We start from the raw sequence: 25,106 nt of genomic DNA on the forward strand, positions 1-25,106 counted from the left end.
TTTTTCTCATGGGTTCTGAAGACCAACTTCAGGTCCTCATGCTAGCCAACCAGGACTTTATCAATGGCACTGTCTCCACAGTCCTTTATTATGTTTTTCAAAGAAAGATGTGTATTGTCATTTACAAACAAATGTGCAAAGACCGTTGGACCATAAGGCTGATTGTATTTAATGGAAACATAGATGGCCACCCTCATACGCTCTACAAGGAAATAAAATTGACTCATAACATTGCAATAATAGAATGTACATCATTGTTTTGAAGCCTACTTGCAAATTTCTTGTTCTTTTTATTTTTTGAGACAGAATTTTACTTTCTAAAGTAATCCAGGCTAGCCTTGAACTCAGGACCCTCCTGCCTCAGACCACTGAGTGCTGACATTATATGTGTATTCATTTATGTCTAGCTTTATTGTTACTTTATTTTGACAACTTCCTAGACAAAAACGTTCCCCCTAATGTTCTTTAATATCCTTTTTAGTATTGTGTTACTAGAATATGAGATGAGAATCTAAACTGTCTTACCCCAAATCTGTGGATATATATGTCCTATCTTGACTATCAGTGGCAAAGCTTTAGTATTTGCCTTAATTCTAGCCATTAAACAAAATACCTTCATTGGGTACTTTGAATATCTCTTTTTCACAGTTCTCAGGAGAGAAGGCCTGAGATCAAGATGATAGGGCCCTGGGCTTCTGTGGAGGACCCCTGTGTGTATAGGGCCCTGGGCTTCTGTGGAGGACCCCTGTGTGTATGGGGCCCTGGGCTTCTGTGGAGGACCCCTGTGTGTATAGGGCCCTGGGCTTCTGTGGAGGACCCCTGTGTGTATGGAGCCCTGGGCTTCTGTGGAGGACCCCTGTGTGTATGGAGCCCTGGGCTTCTGTGGAGGACCCCTGTGTGTATGGAGCCCTGGGCTTCTGTGGAGGACCCCTGTGTGTATAGGGCCCTGGGCTTCTGTGGAGGACCCCTGTGTGTATAGGGCCCTGGGCTTCTGTGGAGGATCCCTGTGTGTATAGGGCCCTGGGCTTCTGTGGAGGACCCCTGTGTGTATAAGCTGCCAACTCCTCTCCTTTGTTTCCTCATGACAGAAGAACAATATCATGTTCAGCCCTCTTCAAAGGGGTTAACCCCACATGTACAAGCTCTAATGTCCTCACCTGGGTACTTCCAGTTAGCAAGCTGTGAAAACATCAGCGAGGATTAGACTTCAACATACTGATTTTAGGAACATTCGAACCTTCAGTCTGTAACAACATTCTCCTTTGAAATTCTCTTTTCTTTACTCTTGGGACATGCTTCATCTGGTTTTGCACTCCTCCTCCCCCCCACTCCAGTTCTGGTCTGATTTCTCCTTATAGGTCCAGCAGTCCCTACATTGCCTCATCACTTTTCACGTCTCCTTTCACTTTATTCCAAAAAGCAAATTGACTATATGATGTTTTTAGCTTGGAAGAATTGCAATGGATTCTTCAGGAACGGTTGTGAGCTCTTAGGATACTGTAAGGTTACCTGTCTGCCTTCACCTTTGCACACTGGCTGCCTGCTTAAACCTGATCTGCTTGTAGTTATCTGAAGACCCCCTGTTCTGCAAATGACTTTAGCAGCTCTGCACCAAATGCCGCCTTCTGTCCTCTGCCAAGTCAGTTCTTCAGTTTGCCTTGGAGACTCAAGACTGACATCCTCCCTTGCAGAAAGTGGTTGCAGATCTCTTCAAGACTGAACCAAGGATCACTTGTCCTGTCCCCCATCTCTGCCATGTGTACTGCTTTCATCCCCTTTACTGAACAGATTACACACGTGCCACGTGCTGATTGCCTTAATTGCTGGATTTTGAGCACCTGGAAGTCCAAGCTTATCTTGGTTGTGCTCAGTGTGTGACACAAAGCAGGTGTTGAGTATAAGTTTATGAAAAAAGTATAAGTTTATGAAAAAGCAGGTCAACTATGGATTAGTGGAATTTAAAAAAAAACATGTTTATTTATTTATTTGTGTTGTGCCTGTGTATGGCCATCTCTCTGGCCCTAAAAGCAGGAACTTTTGTGTACTTCATGTAGTGTTTAATCTTGTAGCCTTGCTTAGAAAATTGCTGAAAGAATGAATGAGTTGCAAAAGAAAAGAAAAGAAAAAAGAAAAGAGAAGCAACAAAACCCAACAAACACAGGCTTCACCTTTCTAGCCTCGCTTGAGAGGAATCATTTTTATTTGAACCACAAATAAAGTCGCTGTCTAAAGGAGGCTATGTTTGTTGTTCAAATAGAGAGTTACAATCTGTGTAGATTCTGTTCTGCATCTAGGAGCACAGTTGGCACATTTGTACAGAGGATAAATGTTTCTTTGTGGGGGGAGACAAAACGGAGAAAGAGAGAGTGTGTATTAAATGAATACTACAAGATCATTTAACTTATAGCCTCCCGTTGAGACCAAAATAACCCACAACATTCTGGTTACTACCTTCAGTCTCTAGGTGAAAAAACACAGTCTCTCAAAATTAGTGACTATAATAGAACGTGGGAACTTGTGTTTCTTCAATTTCCTTCAAGGAATAATATGGTTTATAGCTGCATACATGTCCACAAAGTCTCTATCCCAGATTTCTGAACACAACTGGCTTCCACTCCAATTCCTTAGAAGCCTGCCCCTCCTCACACTGGGTGTGAGAACATTGCTGCTTTTTCTCTGTTGCTCTCTCGTCTCTGGCACCCATTTGTACTTGCGACAACCTGGTGTCAACTTTAGTCTCTTCAATGAATTAAAGCAATTCAGCATTAAATGACTTCAGTCACTGTTTTTTGTTTTTGTTTTTTGAGACAGGGTTTCTCTGTGTAGTTTTCGTGCCTGTCCTGGATCTCACTCTGTAGACAAGGCTGGCCTTGAACTCACAGAGATCCACCTGGCTCTGCCTCCTGAGTGCTGGGGTTAAAGGCATGTGCCAACACCGCCCAGCTCAATCACTTTCTTAAGACAGGAAAGAAGGAAATTTTATAGTATGCATTTACCTCATAAACCACATCTCAATCTCTCTGTCTCTCTGTCTCTCTCTTTCTCTGTGTGCGCGTGTATGTGTGTCTTTCCTCTCTCTTTCTTTCTTCCTGTTTCATTCTCCCCCCTCCCTTTCCTCAGTCAGGTTATCTTTCACTTTACAGAAGAAATAACTTTAGAGATTGTTTTTCTTTTTTTTCATTTTTCTTTGAGAAATTTTCTGCTCACTCCACATACTATCCACAGATCCCTCCTCCCTCCTCCCATTCCCCAGCCCTCTTTTCCAAGCCACCCTGCATCCCCACATCCCCCAAATTGAGGTCTCCCATGGGGAGTCAGCAGAGCCCAGCACACTGAGCCTAGGCAGGTCCAAGCCCCTTCCCACTGCACCAAGGCTGTGCAAGGCGTCACACCACAGGCACCAGATTCCAGAAGCCTGCCCATGCACCAGGGACAGATCCCGATCCCCCTGTCTGGGTACCCCCCCCCCCCCAAACAGTTTGAGCCAAAGAACCGTCTTCTGTATAGAGATAGTTTTTAAGAAGAGGAAACCTGTACCCTCCTGGAGTCATACTGGGCAAGTCCTATTCATATCTAACAAAGGGATAACCATATGCCTCTATAGGACTTTGTTTTTTGTTTTTTTGTTTTGTTTTGTTTTTTAGACAGGGTGTCACTGTATGACCCTGACTTGCCTGGAACTCACTTTGTAGACCAGGCTGGCCTTGAACTCACAGAGATCCACCTGCCTCTGCCTCCCTAGTCCTGGGAGTAAAGGCTTGTGCTGCTACCCTAGCTGCTTCTACAGGATTTTATTGCAGAGATTGTGTTAGATTAGAGTACTACCAGAGAAACAAATGATCTTATAAATTAGTATTATGGTAATATAAATACTTCCAAAAGTAATATCTTCATTGACTATCCTTACCTCCACAATCTTGTGTTGTACAAGTAGAGTTCTCCATCTCAAATAAAAGAAGATGCCACATCACACAGTACCCTGAGTAACTCAGCAGCTGCTACTGCTGAAGATAGTCCAACATTCCTACCTGCTGATCCCTGAGATTTGCATAGCCAGTGTCCACTGATGTGTCAGATTTCTCCAAATTTTGTCCAGGCTCCTTTCCCTCAGCAAGGCTCTCTGTCTGAGGCAGTCCGTTTTCCTCTAAGCCCAGTCACACATCTTAGTGTCCCTAGGTCCAGGTGTGTGCTGCTTTTGTGTGTCTGAAACACCCTTCCTGCCTTCTTCCATGTATTAGTTACTTACCACATTGTGACCAGATACCTGACCGAACCACAGAGCCAACACATAAGAAAGTCCATGTAGATACAGAAGACCTGGTGAAGTTCATGAAGGCAGGAGCATGTGGGCTGGACTCTCCTCATGTACATGGAGAAATGGAGAGAGCTGATGCTCACGAGGCTTTCTGCTTTTCACCCTTTTTTATTCAGTCTGGAGCCCTGATTCATGGTCTAGTGCTATTCACGCTCAGTAAGGCTCCTAGCTCTTTAGTTATCCCTTTCCTAGAAAGCCCTCATGGTCTAGTCCCAAGGTGTGCCTACCTTATCAACGTCCTGTAGTTTTTGACGATCTGCATTAACCATCACTTTGGGTTTCTATCCTCAGGACTAAGGCTTCTCTGCCCCAGTTGTGTGCCAATATGACTTGAATAGCCCCCCTTTTACTGTCTCCCAGTCCATGCGCTTCCTTCCCTTTCCACTGTTATGGAGTGCTAAAATTGTCTTCAGTGAAAGACTTCCCTTGGATAAGGGACACATTCACACTGCCATTGTGTTTCTGCAGACCCTAGCAAAGTTCATATCACATGGTGCCATATAAATGTTGAGCTACTGAGCAGACTATAAGTTAATAGAAGTCAATCCATTTGCAAAATTCCACTAGAGCATTTGGCAGCTCTCAGGGGAAAAAAATTGTAGTTAGTGGGGAAATGGGTGAGAACTCAAAAAAAAAAAAAAATTACACATATCTTCACTTTGAGTGTTTCTTTGAAGTACAAAGTGAAAGTTTATATATTTTATATAATTTAAAAATACTTCCAAACAAGAACCCTATGCCAGAAATATCCTAGGAAATGGGGGCAGCTTGCCGTTGGCACTCTGCCTCAACCTGTTATATATATATACTGAAAGAGAATCCAGGGCCTTCACATACTTCCCATCAGATAAAATGCGTAAGAGTGGAAAATGTGTCAGCCAAAGTTAGAGGTAACCTGTGCAGCAGATCTTCTCCTGTAGCAGAGCCGAGGAATGAATGACTCACGTGTGAGACAGAAGCCATTTTCTGTCTCTGCCCACTCCATACACCATCAATTCTTCCCTTAGGACAAAGGGTATTGCAGTGTGGAGGTGAGGAGAAACTGGAATGCATTAAAAAGGCATGTTTGAGCATTTTCTCTTAGAAGTTGTGTTTGTTTTATCTGATGTATCTAATTAAAAAAACAAAAAACAAACAAAAAAACCAGAGTCTGCTGTGATCATTCTGTATGGATTTTTAAATGGAGAGTAACAAGTGGTACCCAAAGTCTGTCTGTGTTGTTGCTTTGTTTTTTTGACTTGTTCTATAGCCGTAGGCCTCTCTAGGAATGATGGCAGACCTATACAGACCCTTAGCCCCCATAGACATTGACAAAGAAACTTAGCATTTGCCAAGTTTCATGTCCTGTAGCGTGACTCTTTTTACCTCACAGTAAGTTGTGGGTTAGAGTAATGGGCCCAACGTTTCCCAAGAAAACAACTTCAGCCTGTAGCCAACTCCCGTGGCTCCGAGCTGACGGCGTTTTTCCTTTCAAAGAGAAGCTGCTGTTTCAGCATCCTCTCTGGAGCCCTTGGCAAGATTTCAGGCCATGTGTCAGGGGAACCCTTGCGCACATTACTATGACGGAAGCCAAATGCTGTCCCACAAGTATTGAGTATTACTTAGACTCAGGGGAGTTAAAGCAGACGCACGGTATTGCACAGCTTAGGGGTGCCCTGAAGAACACCAACGCTCATGTTATTCCTCAGCTGCCCATGACACAGCCCTTTCCCTGTCTATGTGGAGTTTAGCCAATAGCGTTGGGTGAAGTGTTTTCTTTCATTACCTCCTCAAGTTAAGCAAGATTTGGACAGTTAAATGGAAGAGTTTTCATATATTTTTAAGTAGGGCCACAGCATATAGGACCCCCTAGGGGGCATTTTATTAATGAATGGTGCATGTGTTCTTGGTAAAGGCCAACATTAAACTGGCTCACTGTTTTGGTCCAGCTGACGGCAGATGACATTTAGGTGTGTTGTTTGGTGTGGTGACTCAATTTCCTGTAGGTTAGCTGGCAACTTCACATTGAATCTCCCCCCACCCAGCGAGGAGGGATGGAAAGGTCAGTTACTTGATGTCTTAGTACAGTTGGGGTTAAAATTCCTGAAAGTGAAGACTTAATAGTGACCCTAAAATCCTGGAGCTGGGCACATTGCCTCCGTCCAAAAGAAGTAAATTCTCAGCTCAACAGGTCTTTATTCCAACAATGGTTTACAAAAGGGGTTTGTTTATTCTGTGGTATGTAAATATTCTCTCACCAATACATACATGTTTCAGAGTAATTTCATTCTCTAAATATATAGAGAGCATGTGAGAGATTTTGGAACTTATGAATGTGATCTTGCTTGATTTCTTAGAGTCAAAATCGCTAAGCGATGATTTCAATATGGAATGGGTCTTCTGAAACCAATTACTTCCCATGTTGCTGTCCCATCCCCTCACAGGCTAACCCATGTCTAAGTGCATGATGTCTTGAAGCATTAACTTGAAACTTTCTCGAAATTACTGTTCCACATTAACAAATAAAGACTAAAATATAATACTAGAGCCATATCCTGTTAGGTCCAAGGTGTGAATTCTACTTCTGATTTCAGAAAACGTTCATGAATATAGTAAAGGTGGGGTCAGGGAGTGCATGGCATGTACTGGGAGGTCACCTGGAACTCAGGCTTTCAGAGAGTTGGGTGGCAGGAAACAGAGATACACGACATCAAGCTCTAGAGCTGTGTAGAGGATGCCTGGCTTTGGACAACTGAAAAGATGACAGGAGATGGATGATGCTACACAATCGCTTATGCCTCTGAATGCACTGGATGTACACACTGTGGACAGCTCCTGTGACCAGAAATGATTTCCCTCCTACAGTTTCCTGTTTTATAGAGTAGAGAAAGGACAACAGCAACAATAGAACCATACAATAAATGGACTGCCACAGTGTCCAGAGAATGCTCAGTGTACTATATGGAATGGATTCATATTTAAATGTTGAACTACTGCTTCAGGTCTTTAGGTTGTGGGACTACAAAGGACTTTCTATGTTTTGCATACACACACACACACACACACACACACACACACACACACGTGTATATACTACTTTACAGTTTTATAATCAGGGGGAAACTCAACAGATAAAATATTTAATGTTTTCCTTGTAATTTATCTTTAAGATTGTTTCCTTTGTTAAAGAAGAAAAGTACCAGCCTTCAATTTCAGCTCACCTGGCAAGCTTTAGGCAGCTGTTGACTCAAAGTCTATTTACAGAGATTAATGATGGCAGAAAACACACACACACAAAGAGGCAAATTTTAACGCATAGCACTCAAAATGAAGAGCATATGGCTTAAAAATCTTGGGTTGTGACAAGCCAAGTAGTAAGCCTACCACAATCTGGAAGTTTTCTGAAACTTATAAATTTAATGGAAATCCCAGAATCTTGAGATTCAACCCACAAAATTCTGTGCCATGTTTGATAATTAGTGGGGTTTACACGGGGACAGAGTTTCTTTGCCCCACAATACTGTAAATCAGAAGATTTTGGAAAAAGAGGACCTCACTCCTTTCTGCTGACAGTTTCAGAGGAGAGACCCTTGGGGGTTCTGCTTTTCTCTCACTGAATATTGCTGGTCAGCTTTGGAACTGATCCCTTTAGGGAAAGCACCCAAGGCCAGCTTTTATCAACAGAACCCATTTTCCCACAGTGCTTTTGATGTTTATTTCATCTATGGTGAGCAGAAACAGACTTCCAAACTTTCTGTCTTGGACCCAAGTCCAGGGTGTTCTTGTGCATTCTGCAGAGGAGACACCCTGAGGCAGGGCATGTGTAAATCTTACCCTGTGGTTCCTTGTTCCTTTAAGGTGATTCTGAACGTGAAATGTACCTTGTTGCCAATTTGAAGGCATTCTGACCCCAGGATGCTATGGTTTGTCTGTTAACGTCCACACTAAATTTTAGAGGGGCTGGCTGGGTATTGGCAGTCTGTCCTTAATAGAAATTATTTTATTCCCCTAATCCTGTCCTTTCAAGTAAGTAAACCCCGGGGAAAACTCCCAAACCTCAACCTGCAGGAAGGGTAGCGTCTGTCCTAAGTCACCTTGCTTTTCGCCCAGGACACCCAGGCCTGGCAAGCTGAGCTGGCTGGGGACTCCGCTGTGCGCCCTGGGTCCCCGCGGGGCAGGTGCGCGCTCGGTCGCACGCGCCTGCGCGCTGGGGGCCGGTGGAGCCCCGCCTGAGCCCCGCGGGGTCCCCGGGCGGCGGGTGGCGGGTGGCGGGCACTCCACGCCGGGTTTTCCTCCGCTCTGGTGCAGAGCAGCCCCACAGAAGCGCCGCACACACGCGCGAGCACGGCCGCGCCTCCCGGCTGCGCTTCAAAGCCGAGGCGCCCGGCGGCTGCCTCCGGGGCGATGCGGCGGCGTGGTGGTGGCGGGGCGGGCGACCCGGGCAGCCGATTGCAATTCGGAATCCTTTCGTAAGGAGTCGCGGGGGAGCCAGACAGCGCCGCGGGGCCGCGAGGGGCGCGAGGGGGAGTGTTCCCGGAAAGCCAGCATGGAGCGGCGCTGCGCCCGCCCGCCCGCGGACTTGAGCGACAAAACAGGAAACGGCGGCCGCGGCTGATTCATTCGTTTCGCGCGGGGCTCGGCGGGAGGCGGCGTGGAGCCGCGGCCGCGGAGACCCGTGGACCGCTCGCCCGCCCGCCCGTCCGCCCGTGTGCGGAGCGTCCCCCCCCCTCCACCAACCCAGCCCGAGCGCGCCACCCCGGGCAGCATCAGAGCGCAGGGAACCCCGAGCTTGCGCCTTTGAGAATCCACCCGCGTCCCCGTGCCAAAAGTTGGCCTGCAGCACTTTGCGCCCCTCCCTGGAGGCCGAACCCGCGACGTCAAGCTGGAGCATCCTGGCCAGCTTGAGCCCGGCCCCGCCAGTCCAGCCTCAACCCCCTGCGCGCCGCCGCCGCCGGGCCGGGCAATATGAAGGAGCAGCCCTCATGTGCGGGCACCGGGCATCCGAGCATGGCGGGGTACGGCAGGATGGCCCCCTTTGAACTCGCTGGTGGCCCCGTGAAGCGCTTGAGAACTGAGTCCCCCTTTCCCTGTCTCTTCGCAGAGGAGGCCTACCAGAAACTGGCCAGCGAGACCCTGGAGGAGCTGGACTGGTGTCTGGACCAGCTAGAGACCCTACAGACGAGGCACTCTGTCAGTGAGATGGCCTCCAACAAGGTAAGCCCCTGCTCTGGTTCGGGTGTCAGTGACGCTGCTAGACTGCTGATTCCCACGCTGGGGAATCACCGATCCTTGTGGCCTGGGGAAATACAGAGAGAAATTGGTCATGCTTACTGCATGTTAGCTGTTCTGCTCCTTTGGAGGGAAGTTCCTCTTTGCATACCTCCCAGTAGGTAGATTAAACATTTTACAAAAGCAACTTTGACATAGTTGGAGCATCCCTAGGACGAAGGGTCCTTAGAGTGACACTTTGCCCTTGCAGCAGAAACCCAGTAGGGTCTGGTGGCGTTGCATGTTATCAAAGGCACTGCTTGAGATTCCTGGTTGGGAAAAAAGAGTTGCAGGACTCCGAGAAGTCACTTAGGACGCCGCCACTGACCTCGCTCAAACTCAGAGGAGTTCACTGAACTTGCAACCTTTTCGCTTCCATTTCTCTGGTTCTCAGGGTACCTTGTAAGGATCCGGGCCTTTAAATATTCTGCTCCCGGTATACATCCACAGAGGATATTAACCAAGTTCAAAGGGTCATCATGCTGTCTTTGTCTCCTTCAGTCTTGGAGACCAAATCCAGGTGCCTGAGGTCATTCAGTTACCAATAGGCTTCAGCTGGGCGTTTGTGCCGTATGTGCCAAGGTGCTGCTGCTCTGGGCAGTTAATGGAGTTTGGGGGGCTGAGAAGTAACCTTCAACACCAGGCAGTCTTAAAGTGGCCTAGGAGGTAAGGTGGAGTACTTTCAGAGTTGCATTTAAAACAACACAATCGTGTGCTTTATGTCTTTGGCTATGCAAAGACATAATTGAGCTGATGTGGTTTTTAATGACTGGCTGGCTGGCTTAGGGGCCAAGGAAGGCAATGTATTTAATGCACAGGGCCGGAAGAGTCTGTCAATAAGGCCATGTGGCAGTTAGTTGTCTCTTTAAGTTATTGCTGTAGGTTTGGACACCTATTTACAAGGTCAGGAGGGTTATGACATTTCACCCCCTCATACCTGCCTCTCACTGAATGATGCTTTCTTTATGTCCTGCTAGCTCTGTGTACTTCTTTCCCACCTGCTTTATTCCTCTTGCAGGTTTTATAAAAATGTCTTAGCTTATCAGCCAGCCACTGGGTTGGTGTATTATAACACCGTTCATAGAGATAGCATTGTTGTTGTGGTGAAAAGTGGTTTTAAACTGAAGGGGCTCCCGCCAAAGTATTAGCCCCACTGACCCAGTGGTATGTACCATCTTGATAATCAAATGTGCATTCTAGCTGCTGCTGCTTTCTTCTTCTTCTTCTTCTTCTTCTTCTTCTTCTTCTTCTTCTTCTTCTTCTTCTTCTTCTTCCTCCTCCTCCTCCTCCTCCTCCTCCTCCTCCTCCTCCTCCTCCTCCTTCTTTTCTCTTCTGGGCCTTGTTTCTAAATTTGCCATGGCTCTTCATTGGAATGACCAGTGCTTTCTTACTGGGTCTGTAGCTCCCTGCAAGCAGCATTAAGAGCCCTTGTTCTCATTTGACTAACAAATTCTTACTTCATAAAATATGAGTCATTTTCTTTTAACAATTTGCTTTAGAAAGCAGAAGACATGTGCTGAATAGGAACAAAGTCTTAAAATGCTGAGAGAGCCATTCCCAGGAGGCTTGACTTCTCACTCCTCTTGTATGTACGGAGGAGCAGAAGGCAGATCAAAGTCTGGAAGCCCTTTGCCAAGATGCATGCATTTGCCTGTGTTTTGGTGTGATTTGACAACACTTGTCATGCCTCTGAGCAGCTGCCTTCCTTAAAAATCCATATTCTTAATGTGAGAACCAGTGTTTGAGCTTAATAATTGATGTGAGATCGAACAGTATCGTGACTTAAACTGTGAAGTGGCTTATGCCCGTATTTTAAGCCGAGAACTTTACGTCACAGTAATTGCTCAAAATAATACCTTTCTTTTACAGGCATCAAATTAGACAGGGCTTTGTCTTCCTTAAACCTACGTCACAAAAGGTTTTCCAACTTTGTATTAACTGCCACAGGATGTACTGGAAGTGGGTTTATTTGGCTGAAGTGAGATGTATATAAAGCGAGAAAATACTTTTCAAAATGCATTCAGCTACGATTAAGCCTCAAGGTTGGTAGATTGTGGACATGACACATTTTATACTTACGTTGGCTCACTTAGCTGCTGCTTGAATTTTCAGTGTCGAAGCTCTTCATTTCTGCGTAAATCCATTCATTTCTAAACTAGTGTCCCACTTGCATGGTCTTTCAGAGATGAGAAAGTTAGCCTAGAAAGAAAAAAGTCCCTGGTAAAGGTTGTAAAGTCACCCTTCTGCTTAATAAACAAGGGCAGGAGTAAGCCACTTCCACCCAGCAATAAAGTAGGTTGGAACAACTTGTCATCTGAGGGCTCTGAGTGACATCCTGCCTTCAGTTTGGACTGGCAATGTGAACAGCTTCCTTGAGACACCGATAATACTTTTTGGTTAGTAAATTTATTGCCCTATATTCAGTCAATGCATTTGGCTCATCCTCTTTTGCCTGAAAAGATCAGGACAGTTTTCTCCCCTTTTAAAAAAAGTTAAAATTTTTTTCCATAATATATTAAAGGACACAATAATTCACTAATAACAAGTCAAGATTTTTAAACTCATCATAGACATGATTTATTATGGAGGCAATTTGAGAGGTAGAAAGTGGGAAGCCAGGTCCTCAAGCCTGCTAACAAATAATTCATATATTTAAAAGAGCTCAGTAAAAGAAATTGGAGATAACGAGCAGTTATAAAGTAGCAATCTAACAGACAACTAACCATATTTTCTGCATTGCTGTTACAGTGTATATGGGCTGCTGGTTGGTGGTAGGTACTGGGACAGGAATTATGGTTGAATTTTTTTTAGCCAGGACCAGGGCTGGCTGTAACACATGTGGGATGCTTGTACTGGGGCTGGGGGTAGGGTAAGAGATTCCAGATGGCATTTAATTTGAGTGATTAAATCTACAGCATTTACCCTCATAAGCACACTAATCTGCCTAAGATTTGTACAGATTGCCCCTGGAACCTCATTTCTACAATTGAGAGCAATTTTAGTGAGGCCTTGGAGCTTGGAGGTGGACAGATCTGGAAGTTCAGTCAGAAGTTTGTTCTTTGCTGGCTGAGTTCTTTAAAAAAAAAAAAAAGTTAACATTTCTTAAGGTTCAACTTCCTTAGCAATTAATCTGGATATAATAATAATAATAGTAATAATAATAATGATAATAATGATAATAAAATGAATTTGAAAAGTCAATATAAGAGTTGGAGGCCAGATTTTCTTGAGCTCCTGTTTATTTGAAATATTTGCTTTCACTAGTTTACTGCCCAAATGCAATTTTTCTTGGTTGGCATTTTTTTTTTTTATTAAATTTTTTTTTCATTCAATCCAAATACCAAAGATCCCCCCACCTCTCCCCGCAACCCACCCCCCACTTACGTGTCATAGATTTGTGTAGTTCAAAGGTAACTGTCTTTATCGCTCATAGAGCACTGGAACATTTTGAAGTTCCATGTAGATGTTCAGGCTTTTCTTAAAATTTGTATTTAGAATTCCAGACCAAATGGGGCACTTAGCTGTTGTACTGTTAATGAAAATATAGACCTTTTCCCCCCTTTTTAAAAATTATATTTGTGTTTTAATTTTACACATCAGCCATGGGTTCCCCTGTCCTCCCCCCTCCCACCCGCACCCCCACCTTCCCCCCAGCCCCTCCCCTCCATTCCCATGTCCTCCAGGGCCAAGACTTCCCTGGGGATTCATTTAAAACTGGTGGATTCAGTACATGCAGCTACAGCCCCCTCCTTCCAGGCTGAGCAAAGTGTCCCTGTGTAAGCCCAAGGTTCCAAACAGCCAGCTCATGCACTAAGGACAGGTCCGGGTCCCACAGCCTGGATGCCTCCCAAACAGTTCAAGCTATTCAATTGTCTCACTTATCCAGAGGGCCTGATCCCGCTGGGGGCTCCACAGCCTTTGGTTCACAATTCATGTGTTTCCATTCCTCTGGCCTTTCGTCCCCGTGCTTTTTCCAATCCTGGGCTCAACAATTCACGCTCCCACAGTCGAGATCCTCAGCCAGGCCCCAGGTGGAGCTCCATGTGTCCAGTTGTTGAGAAGGTAGACCTTTTTTTTTTTTTTTTTTTTAGTCTTCAGGACATACATAATATTGTATGAGTTTTGGGCTACTTGCTGTTCTTCTCTACAGATTTTGCAAGGCTAAAATACTTTCAATACCTTCAAATGCAGAATACTCTCATGATGTTTCTGGTCACCACCACCCCTCCTTAAAGAGGTAAATTGAGGTGGAGAGAAGTGTTTGCAGGAGAGCCTGACAGGGGTCGGATCCTCCGCTGTGGAACTCTGTACCAAGCCTTTCATGACCTAATAAGGCACATTTTAGTGAGTCTCCCATGTAAGGACAGTGATATTTGCAGGAGAAAAAATTAAATCATTTTGAAATCTCCCTAGAAGCTCTCAACCTAAAATTGTTACTTGTTTCTGCTCTCAAATTTTGGGGGCTATTTGGCAGCTCAGCACTGCTGGAAACCACTGGGCTTCAAACTGAAGGTCCGTCTTGAAGCTGGGATTCGAGCATCCTGAAGGTTTTTCTGTGGTTCGTTTCAGAGACACTCACGCCAGCTCTGCACGCATCATTAAGACTTCTCTGTGCATCTTAGTTTCTTTTTGGTCCATTTCTGGTCTGTTCTCTGCTTTGGATACAAATAAAGCTGCTCTTCTGGAGCGGGTTTTTTTTTTTTTTCTCCGCGACTATCCCACTGGCTCCCCCTGCTGTCTTAGGTGTGCATAGCACAGGGTAGTCCTTGCCCATAACGGTTTTCTTCCGGCCAGGGGCATTCCAGGAAGGAAGATGGGATGGATGGTCATAGCTGTGGCTGAATCTTAAGATACTCCGGCCCAGCACAAGTGTAAGATAACCCAGGAGGACTGAAACTCCGCTAAGAAGGACGCTAAGTTAGTGGGAAAAGGCATTTTAATTTATAGAGTAAAAATAGGGACCGTTTTTAAATTTTTAAACGTTAAAACATAGGAAAGAGTTAAGAGTTCATGTGTATGCCTAAATATATAAGTTTTAAGAGAAGAGCTCCTCTGTAGCTGTAGAAACTCGGGACTTGGCTTCTTGGTGTTTTGAGTTTGGTGTCCTATCCTTCCAGCTACTCAATAAAGGCCGACTGTGAAAGCTTCTCTGTAGTTCCCATATAGATCTGCACAGTGAGTATAAAAGCTTTTGAATCCTTGTTTATGTCATCACAATTAGAAAAAAAATGTCCCCTTGCTTTAAAGTGATAGTAGGGAAAAAGAAACACTTGTTTCAATGTTTGCACTTTATGCACACGTGTGCATCTGTCTGGGCACGTGTGCACACTCATTTAGAGCTGAGAGGCAAGCCGCAGTGAGTTCCCCTGCCGTCCTGGGAGTCCTGAGAGTCACACCCAGATGAGCAGGTTTGCTTACGAGTACCTTTACCTACCCAACCATCTCACCGGCCTGGAAACATGTCAGCAAAGATTTTCACTTCATTGACCAGTATGGTCTTTGATTTTAACTTAGCAAGACGCTAAGGACCAAAAGAGAGGGGTGGGGGGCGGGGGTCTACATTATTATCAGTTCAGTTCTTGTATCAGCGTTTGGTGTTGGTGAATGTAAACAAAACACCTCTCACTTTTATGTTTCAGTGGGTTAATCACTACTAGAAGAATGCTTTCAGTTTGATTTACAGGAACATGGTAGCTTCTGTGGCAGAGTATTAGGAACTATCCCCCCCCCCTTTTAAAAAAAATCAGAATGTAAGGCTTGACTGAGATAAAAGAGTTACAGATGGATCATATGACTTCTTAACAAGACTGGTAGACAATGCTTTGAAGCACCTGATGCTTCTCTGACGTGTGGGTATCAGAGACAGGAAGGCAGTTTCTCCACTAACAGTTGGTGGAGGAGCCTAGATATATTCTTCAAGAGCAGAGGAGTCTGTGGTGTCCACTAGGACATTAGTTAAACGGGACATAGCAGCTAACGTAATAATGAGTTTATGGTCTTGTACTGTGGAAAATACCACACATTTTCTTTTGTTATTGTTTAGTGTTCTTGGCTTTTAAAAATGTGTTGCTGAACTTTCTATGTAAGGAAGATGAGTGATATTTACTCCCTGGCCCAGAGCACGCACGATTAGTGCTTCCAGCAGCTCTGTGGAGTGGAAAGAACATAGACGTTTATCGTCACAGGAGCCTGGTTTCCTACCTAATAATTTGGGCACCAAGCCTTGCCTTCCCAAAGCTCAGTGTCTTCATTTGTAAACATGAGTAGCAAAAAGAGAAATATGATTGAAATGCTGGGCTAGGGATGTAGGTCACTTGGTAGGGCGTTGGCCTAGTATTCATGTAGCCCTGGGTTCAATCCCTTGTACTGCATAAACAGGGCTGCGTGGTACATGCCTGTACTGTAATCCTAGCATTCAGGAAGTAGACAGAAGGGACAGTAGTTCAAGGTCATCTGCCACTACAGAGAGAGGTCAAGCCCAGCCTGTAATACAGGAGACACTAGGGGAGGGGTGTAGGGAGAGAAGGGGGATGTAGGGAGGGAAGAGAGAGGGAGGAAGAAAGAAGGAGGAGAGAGAATATAAGCTGCAATGTACACAAAGTCCAGCATAGTGCGGAGCACACCCTGGGTGCTCCACAAATTACATGTGTCCACAAAACACGAGTTTAGGAGAAGCTAGCCTTGTATTCCTTGTGGTGTAGTACACAGTGTTATTTCTGTGTCCTGAGAAAGTATAGTCTAAGGTAGTGTTTTTCAGATTCTGTGCTTCCAGTGTGCTTTGATGGCTGCTGTTATATGTTGTTTCATCCAAAGCAGTTTCAAAAGGTAAATCCTTACCAGAATGTTCCACATTAAGCAACGGTAGCTGTATTCCTCTGCATTATGATGTGTGAGGAAGGAGAAAACCTGCCCCCAGGGTCCACATGTTTTTTGCTCTCTTGGAATGGACGCTGAGTACTGTCACCTAACAGCAACTGAAACAATGTAGCAGTTTCGTTGCAAATAGAAGGGCATAGGTTTAAAATGTAATTTTTTTTTTTTTCTGCCAATGAGATTTCTCTATTAAAGTAGAGAATGGTGCACTTCTGCAGGAGAATTTCCATCCTAACTCCCACTGCTCAGGCCCCTGGATCTGTCTGGGCTGGATTCAGCCTCTGCCTTTTGCTGGTATAAACTGGATCACGGTGCCTCTGTGCCTCAGCTTCCTGGTCTGCTATGGCTGGAGGATGATTTCATGAATGGTGGAGCCAGAGTCAGGAACACAGTCAGTACTGATAGCTTAGATCATTTATTTCCATCCATGAAAGAACATCATTAGTTCTTTTTTGTGTGGGGCTGGATTTTGTGGTGGATTAGGGATGGGTCTGCTGCACCATGAATGTCCACTGGTGGCTTGGTGATGCTAGTACTAATCCAGGGGACTTATGTTTCCTTTTTCTCTTCTTTTCCCCCTTGACCTTTACAAAGCTAAAAAGCCAATGCTTTGTTTTGTATGTTTTTCCATGTCTGTTTTCAGGGAGTTCACCTTCGTTTCTTTCTGTAATTTGACAAATAGATCCTAACAAACTCACATGGGTTTGTATGTTGTTGTTTTGAGCTTTTGTTGCTTGTTTTTGGAGCATCTAAAATTCTGAGCTTTTTCTGGCAAAAATGCATAAAGTCATAGCAAAGAACAGTCTATCCAGTTTTCCCTTTAAATAAATGTATTTCTTATTCTTCTGAGTAACCTAGGCACACCACCTCTCATGATGATCTAATGTACAAAAAGTATGTTCTTCTATCCCACCTTATAATATCACAGCCATCTGGTATACCACAAACATTTCCTTGCATTGTCAGCTAAAAGGAGTGACGAGCACCTGTACTCCAGTGTCATGAGCACTCCCAGCACTGATGTCCTGATTTCTGATACCACATTCCAATAAGAGGAATTGGGATTCCTTCGAGAAATAGCTGCTTCTAGAGAATCGGGCAGGGAATAGACAAGAAGAGCCTGGAGCATCTTGTGGTGCCAGAAAGTAAGGACGTGATCACACACACAGCCCTCCCCTGATGAGGACATATCAGCCTGATGCAAGAGTACACCGAAAGAACACCCAGTAGCCTGAGCTGGGACAATTTGAGCAAGAAACTGTGATATTAGGTTATGACCCAAATTATAAAACAAATACACACAACCCATACTGAATGAGAGAGAGAGAGAGAGAACACAACAAAACTAGCTGAACAAATGATGAGGGACGGGCATAGACAAACTTCCTGCCCAGAGCACTCCAAGTCAGTACTTTACCCACAAAAAGGGAGGGCTTAATTCCCCCTGCCCTGGGCTATGGGCTCTGCACAGTAATTTCCTTCCACATGGTGCAGTATAAAGTAGGAGTGTCCGGGGCTTACTTTTGTAGTGAGAATACTAAAACAGTGCCTTAGCCCGGTTATCAAGGTCAACATTGGCAGTTTTAAGTGGTACTGAGCACATATCCTTGATAGGATCTGATACAAATGGCACTTTGTGTCTGTCATTCTCATACTCAGAACATAACCCCAATCTAATTACAGGAATGAGATAACAGACAAATTATAGTTAGTGGCACTCTACAAAATACCAGGTCAGAATTCCTTGGAACCTTTTAAGGTAATCACAAATGAGGAAAATGTAGGAAACTCACAACCAGGAGGAGCCATGGCAAGGTAATGTGACATATGGTATCCTGGCTGGGCTTCTGGGGTAGAAAAGGGACCTGTCCTAAAAGCTAAGGAACCCCCAGCAGTGAGTGCATTTGAAATCACTGCAGCAGTGTTGGCCCACTAATTGTGACTGGTGTGAAATGTTGGTAATAAGGGAAACTGAGTGTGGAGTGTATGGGAATTCTATTCTGTCTTTCTATGTTTCCTGTAAGTAAACATGTTCTAAAACAACATGCTTAAAAACCTCCAGCCAGCCTCTTAGGCATATCTGAAATGCTACCTCATTTAGAAGCCTTTTTCCACCCAGACCTCCCTCTCTAGCCCCTGGCTCTCCTAATTGGATATAAGGTCCTTTTCCGATTTTTGCAAATATATGACTTTCCTAACTCTTGGCATAGTTTATTGTGGTTTTATTTTGGTGATGAGGCATCCTATAGTGAGTGCATTTCTCCAACTCTCAGTGCACCCTTGTGTACTAGGTGGTCACAGAAAGTGATACTTAGCATGTGATATTGGTTATGGCAAATGTCATTTCTCACTTTGGATTGGAGATTTGAGAGTCTGAGGATTGGAATTCCTGCTTTTGTGAACATGGTTTTCTTTCATGATTAGACGCTGAGCTGGCTCTTCTCACTAGGGAGCCTTGGTCTTGCTGATAGATACTGGCTTTTCAGAAAACAAACAAACAAACAAACAAACAAAAATACAGTCATACTGTGTAGCAGTGGCGCATGCCTTTAACCCCAGCACTCAGGAGGCAGAGCCAGGTGGATCTCTGTGAGTTCGAGGCCAGCCTGGTCTACAGCTCAAGATCCAGGACAGGCATCAAAACTACATCAAGAAACCCTGTCTCAAAAAAAACAAAACAACAACAAGCCAAGCACATAACACAAATTAACACAGTGTAACACAACTTAGCATATTCTGAATTTGTCTTACCTTAGTTAGACTAAAATTTTCATCATGCATAGGCAAAACCACACAGGTCGTGGAAGTGGCTTCTCTCTGCTTTCTTCTAGTAGTGTTCTCACTATCAGTTTATTCCAACAGAGAAGGGAGAATGTGAATGCTTTCCCTGCTAGCCTGTGAAAACACGATGTGTGTTTTGAACCTTGCCTGTTGGATGGCATCCTGTGAAGTTTCGCCCAGTGTGTGCTTGAGATCTCCGAATCCCTGGCCTGCTGCACAGGGATCCCTGTAGTGGCAGCCCCCAGCTCTTACTGCTGGCAGCAGTGTCCTGTGCAGATGTAGGCACCGTAATAGGAAGCACTTGGGCCTGTCATAAACAGGTCTGGAATAAAGAAAGCATGGTTGGGATGGGGATGTATCCATAGCAACCAGGCAAAGATGCAGCTGCCATATTGGAATACATTCAGGCCAATGGATGTGCATACACTTCCTCCCTTTCAGGAAGTTGGCTGGGCACTCTCAAGACCACTATGTCCGTTTACAGCATTGTTCTGGTTGCTTTGTTTGAGATTTCAAGATGAAAAATACACCATAAAGAAGTATGCCTCAAAGTATTTTGATGGTGGTGTATCAAAGTTGTTTTCTTTTGTTAATTTCTTTTTTAAATCTTCCCTAACCATTCTGATCCAAACTGATTACAGAACAACAGATACTTCCCGGCAGTGGAAAAGCAAATCTTTGGTCATACAAAAAAAAAAAAAGAAAGAAAAAAGAAAAAAGAAAAAAAAAAGATTCTTTTTAAGGAATTAAGTTACACTGAATTACACAGATTATAAAAACAAATCCCATTTCTTAGTAAGTAATTACTTATACCTTATAGCAACTCCAATGTTTAGAAAAGAAATACATTCTTTGACCAGGAACAATTCTATTTTATATTTGTTAGATTTCTTTTTTTTTTTTTCATATTTGGGGAGAAAATGAACCATCTAACAATGGTGGGCTTTGTAGCAAAATTTAACAATACAATTAGTCTCCAATTTGGAGAGGCTTTTGGTTTTTAATAAAGAATATTTATTAGTATTTGCAGATGCATTGGTATCACTTTATTTGTGAGAAAACCTCATTTCACAAAAGAGTAAGCTATAATTCTGTTGAAAGAATATTTAAAAATTAAGACGATTTGGAGTGTTTTAATTCACAGAATAATTATTGGTTAGCCCATCCATTCTTTGGCTGAGGGCCAAGCTTTCTATGAGCTTAGTTTTTGTTTTCATTTTTATTTTTAATTTTTTAAATATTTCAAGTCAACTTCAAAAATTAGTGACAAAATGAAAAGGATTAATATTGTCTTCGGTGTAAACTTTGGCTTTCTAGTCTCTGTCTTCATAATTTTATGTTCTCAGCGTAGTCCCTTAGCTCCGCACCAGGGTGAGTAGAAAGGAGTTTTGAGAAATCATAAAGAAGCTTCTAGAAATAGGCTTGTCTCTTTACTCCTCAAGAAAAGATGAGTTTACCTGGGAGATACTGTCGGACCCAGAGCTCAGGTTTTCCGTGTTGTTGTCAGTGATTGAAGGGCACAGAGAGGAACATTCGAAGAGCCTAAGCTTGCAGAGTCACACATGGTACTGTTCCATTCATGAAGAGTCAGGTCCAATGCGGACATGACTTCCAATGCGGACATGACTTCCTGCTGTTTCCTCTTCCTGGCACTCATTTAAACATTGTCCCTTTTGGTACATCTGACTCCCACTGGAGCTAGTTAGAAAACCTCAGCACGGTACCTCACCACCTAACGGGAGCCACCTTTAGTGTGTGTGTGTGTTTTCATACCTCCACCTGGAATTTGTAGTGTAGTCTTAAAAGCAATGCACTGTATGTCAGAATATTCTCTACCAGGTTGAGGATTTAGCTCAGTGGTAGAGCACTTGCTATAGGCCCTGGGTTCAGTCCTCAGCTCTGGAAAAAAAAAAGAACACTCTCTACCATCAATCACAGATGGATGGGGGGAGAAAGAGAGAGAGAGAGAGAGAGAGAGAGAGAGAGAGAGAGAGAGAGAGAAATATGTGTGTTCTCAGGCTATGTTTTCCAAGCATATACAAACATTTAATTAATTATTTAATTTACTCATCTATTTAGTGAGGGACTAGCTTCCAAAATAGCAATAGTAGTATCAGCCTACGCTGATTCCCAGGAGGGAACCCTCTAGTTACTAGAGGGTTGTAGATATCTAGAGTCTAGTACATCTTGTTCTGCCAGGCTCCTTTTCCAAGTCATGTCAGATGGGAGTGAAAGCACCCCAGCCTCAGGCTCACAGGAGAAGTGTGAGGTAAGACAGCCTGTGAGGCTAGAAGGTGACCTAGACAGAGGAGGCCACTTTTTAATAGAACACTGATCTTTATGGGTGGGCATTGGCTAGGACAGTGTAACTAAAGCTTGAGTTGCCAAGTTGGTCAAGAGTTTCGTGGTTGAGTGGACTGAAGCTGTACTGACGGTGGGGGTTGTGGCATCAGGCAAAGTATAAATTCAGGAAAGGTGTAAACAGGTTTAGGATTTTAAAATTAGCCTATGACTCTAAGTTGGCTTGGAGGGTTGTTATTGTTTTCTAGTACAATATGAGATAGGGATATGGACTCATGCAAGAAAACTGAAGAAAAGTAGGGTAGAGTAGAGGACTTACTGTAGAGTGTGAAGGAGGGAGGCATAATGGGAGCAGCTGGCGCTGACCTGGGGTCAAAACTCTCTTTGGCTGGAGGCAAACTGATCATTTGGTGTCCCTGCTCTGTCTCCAGCCTCAGGGCTCCTATGGTGAAATGCGCTTGTCATGAGCCACTGGGACAGCCTGGAAGGAAAAAAAAAAAAAGAAAGAAAGAAATCCCAGGCAGGTCAGCCAAAGGGTGCAAACGTCTAAGGGAGGGCAGTCAGCTGTGGATGTGGGAGGAGGGGCAAGGCTGACTGGAGAGTGAGATTTATGGCCATGGTGTATTTCACGAGGCTCTGTCTCTTTAGCACTGCAAGCTGCCCTCACCTCCTTCACCTGTGACCTCCTTGAGTCATGGCCCAGTAGAAGCATGGGTAGGTTGCTCAATCCCGCTCCTGGGCCATCCCCTGAGGAACATGTTGCTGGGGAGTGAAGGGTGGAAGTGGAAGAGGCGTAGGCACAGCAGGGGACAAGCTGCAAAAGGAGGGAATAAGCTGTGTCCAAATAAGTGCTGTGGGTCCTGGTCATTGGTAATAAGTTGCCATTAGATGCTAGAAAACTACAGTGGGACAGAGGGGCAGATGATAGCTAACTTTTCTCTCCATTCTGATGTCCCCTAAATTCTGAGGAGCAGTTCCACAGCTGTGTAGAAATCCACCCCATAGGAGAGAGGTGACCTTGGATAATTCTATTATTTCCATCTCTCTGTGCCCATTTTCTATGTTAGTCAACACTAAGATGACCCACCCCACAGGATGCCTGTAAAAAAAAAAAAGAAGCAAAACTTACGTAAAGCACTTAGTGTGCTGCCTGCACCCAGAGGCACCATGGACTATCTTTAGTAGGGATGGGACTGCGACTATTTTTAAACTTAAAAGGTCAACTTTATATGCTGCTGTATAGGTAGCCCATTGCAACTGGAGCTTGAGTCAACAGGCGTGGGACGAGAGCTTACAGGGTAGGGTGCCTTTGAAATCCTGATACCCAGTCACAGTGATTTATGGGGCCTCACTCGCTTGCCTATGTGATGCTCACTGAGTTTGTTTACTTTAGTTTTAGTTTGGTAACCTAGCACCCTGCGATAGCACATTTTTAATTTACACTGACCAGTTAACTCTGGTCACTCAGAGAGAATATGTATGAAGGAAGTCATAGGGAAGGGGTATGTGTAGATTTTCACCCTGTTGTCTCAGAGTCGGCCCGTTTCTTGGGCTTTGCTTTTCTCTCCCTGGGGATGACTTCCAAGGCTCTTGATTCTGTGAACTATTGAGACTGTGGGTAACGAGGTACCAGAGATCAATCAAGATGCTGGGTGTCTCCTCTTGGTTCAAGTAGAGACAAGACCTGAAGGTCGGCTCTTTAACCTTTGCACCGATTAGAGATGACAATCCAGCTGAGAAGCAGGAGTGGAAGAGATGACCTTGAACCGGGTGCCAGTTCAGTTTTAGTCATGAGTCTGACACTAGCCATGGCCAGCGACAAGAAATTCCCTAGTGATGTAGTTGTTATAGGGGTTGAAAGTGAGTCACTGCTTGGGTGAATGATCCACTTGCCACTTCATGCCAGCCACTTTGCAGAGAACTCAAACATGGGATTCTTATTCCAAGTCTGCTATGTTTTTCTCTTTAATTGCAAGAATCTCTGTCTTTAGAGGCAAAAGAGATTTGTGGAATTGACCAGTTTACCCAGTTCATTTGACTGAGGTAGAAAAGTTAAGGTGGTCCAGGACAAACCAGTCTGGTGTTACTTGTCTAGGCTTTTATCTTGAAGTGAATACAGACTGACGCTAGATCTGACATTGACTTGGTCTTGATCAACATCTCTTTAAAGTGACATTTTGCATTTGATGTGTCTTTGTTATCTGGGATCATTTGTCACCACTCTCTGCATCAATGGACCACTTTGGTGGGTTAAAAAAAAAACAACAAAAACCATTAGTATGGGTTGGTTATGTTTTATAACTCGTGACTGCTGACACAACATATAGGTTTTAGCTTTTCAGTGAGATTGTTTTAGCCCTGATCTTAGGGACCATCTGATTGTTCCAAAGTTCTTGTGTAAAAAATGAGATTTTTTTTTTGTGTGTGTGTGTGTGAGTACTTCTATGAAAACATATAGATAACTACCAGAACATGCAGATGTACCATGGAAAAATATAGATAGCCACAGGAGCAAGTCATTGTGTGTTAATGAGCAATAGACAACTCAGTCTCCTTGTAGAGAAGTTCAAAGAGCATTCATGCAACCCAGAGGAGCAGAATGATTGGGCCGCATCCCAGAATTAGTACTACTGAAGCTGGATCTGAGCATGTAGGGATTACATAGGTGGTAACAAGTGCAGAGGTATATTCCAGTGGTCAGACAGGGCAGAGTAGAATGGAGCATGCTTGCAGATTTCATGGCATTGGGTTTCTGTGGAGGTGGAAGGTTAATGGAAGCAAAGGACTGACTGAAAGAGAGAATCCAGCTGTGGGACCAGAGGGCAGGCACAAGAGCTGTAGATTTAGCAGAGCCCTTATGTTGTCCTAATTGCTAGTCTAAGCCACTTGTGGCCCCTGGGATCCCTGGGGAACCCTCACATTTTATTATAAGGAACACAGCGACAGTGATTTCAGAAGATACCTCAGGAGGCAGGGTACAGGATGGGTCCTCTTGAGGGGAAAGGGCCCCAACAAGTAGACTCAGAAAACTAAACCATAAGGCGATAAGGACTTGGAACAGGTTGAAATTGACAGGGAAGGTGGGCGAAGGTGGCAAGACATAGAAAACAAGGCAGAGGAGTCTGCAGCCTGCAAGGTGGAATTCTCAACCCAGTGACATGGCGGTAATTCAGTGTTTAGGAGGAAAAGGCAATGGTGAGTGGGAGATCCTGGACAATTTCTCAGTTCAATCTGTAGACATGAAATTGAGGTGAGGTCCAATGTCCACATAGAAGTAACCTGCCAATCTTCAATAGTCAGGACAAGATTAAGAAAACAAGTGACAGGGCTGCAGAGGTGACTCCGGAGTTAAGAGCACTTCCTGCTCTTCCAGAGGACCTGGTTCAATTCCCAGCACCCATGTCAGGCAGCTCAGAGCCGCCTGTAACTCCAGCTTCAGGGAATCCAAAGACTGGCCTCCTCAGGCAAAGGCTTACATGCATGCATCTGCACGTGTGTACAACACACACACAATACAAATAAATAAGACGAATAGGAAGCCCTTACTCACTATTGATGGAAGTGAATACTGGCAACCACTATAGAAATG

The 25,106-nt window shown here is 44.3% G+C and overlaps 1 protein-coding gene across 8 annotated transcripts in view; it reads left to right on the forward strand.

Moving 5' to 3' along the window:
* Pde4d (phosphodiesterase 4D) overlaps positions 1-25,106 on the forward strand; it is a 1,081,007-nt gene that overhangs the window by 1,019,400 nt on the left and 36,501 nt on the right. For 7 of the 8 annotated variants that reach the window (XM_036206757.1, XM_036206756.1, XM_036206758.1 and 4 more), the window contains one exon: positions 9,396-9,508. In XM_036206757.1, the coding sequence (XP_036062650.1) occupies positions 9,396-9,508 (113 nt within the window). Of the gene's footprint in view, positions 1-9,245; positions 9,310-9,395; positions 9,509-25,106 lie in introns of those variants that run through there. The other variant, XM_036206764.1, reaches the window with a different exon arrangement.

This window comes from Onychomys torridus, chromosome 15, assembly GCF_903995425.1.
Source record: "Onychomys torridus chromosome 15, mOncTor1.1, whole genome shotgun sequence".
Taxonomy (NCBI): Eukaryota; Metazoa; Chordata; class Mammalia; order Rodentia; family Cricetidae; genus Onychomys; species Onychomys torridus.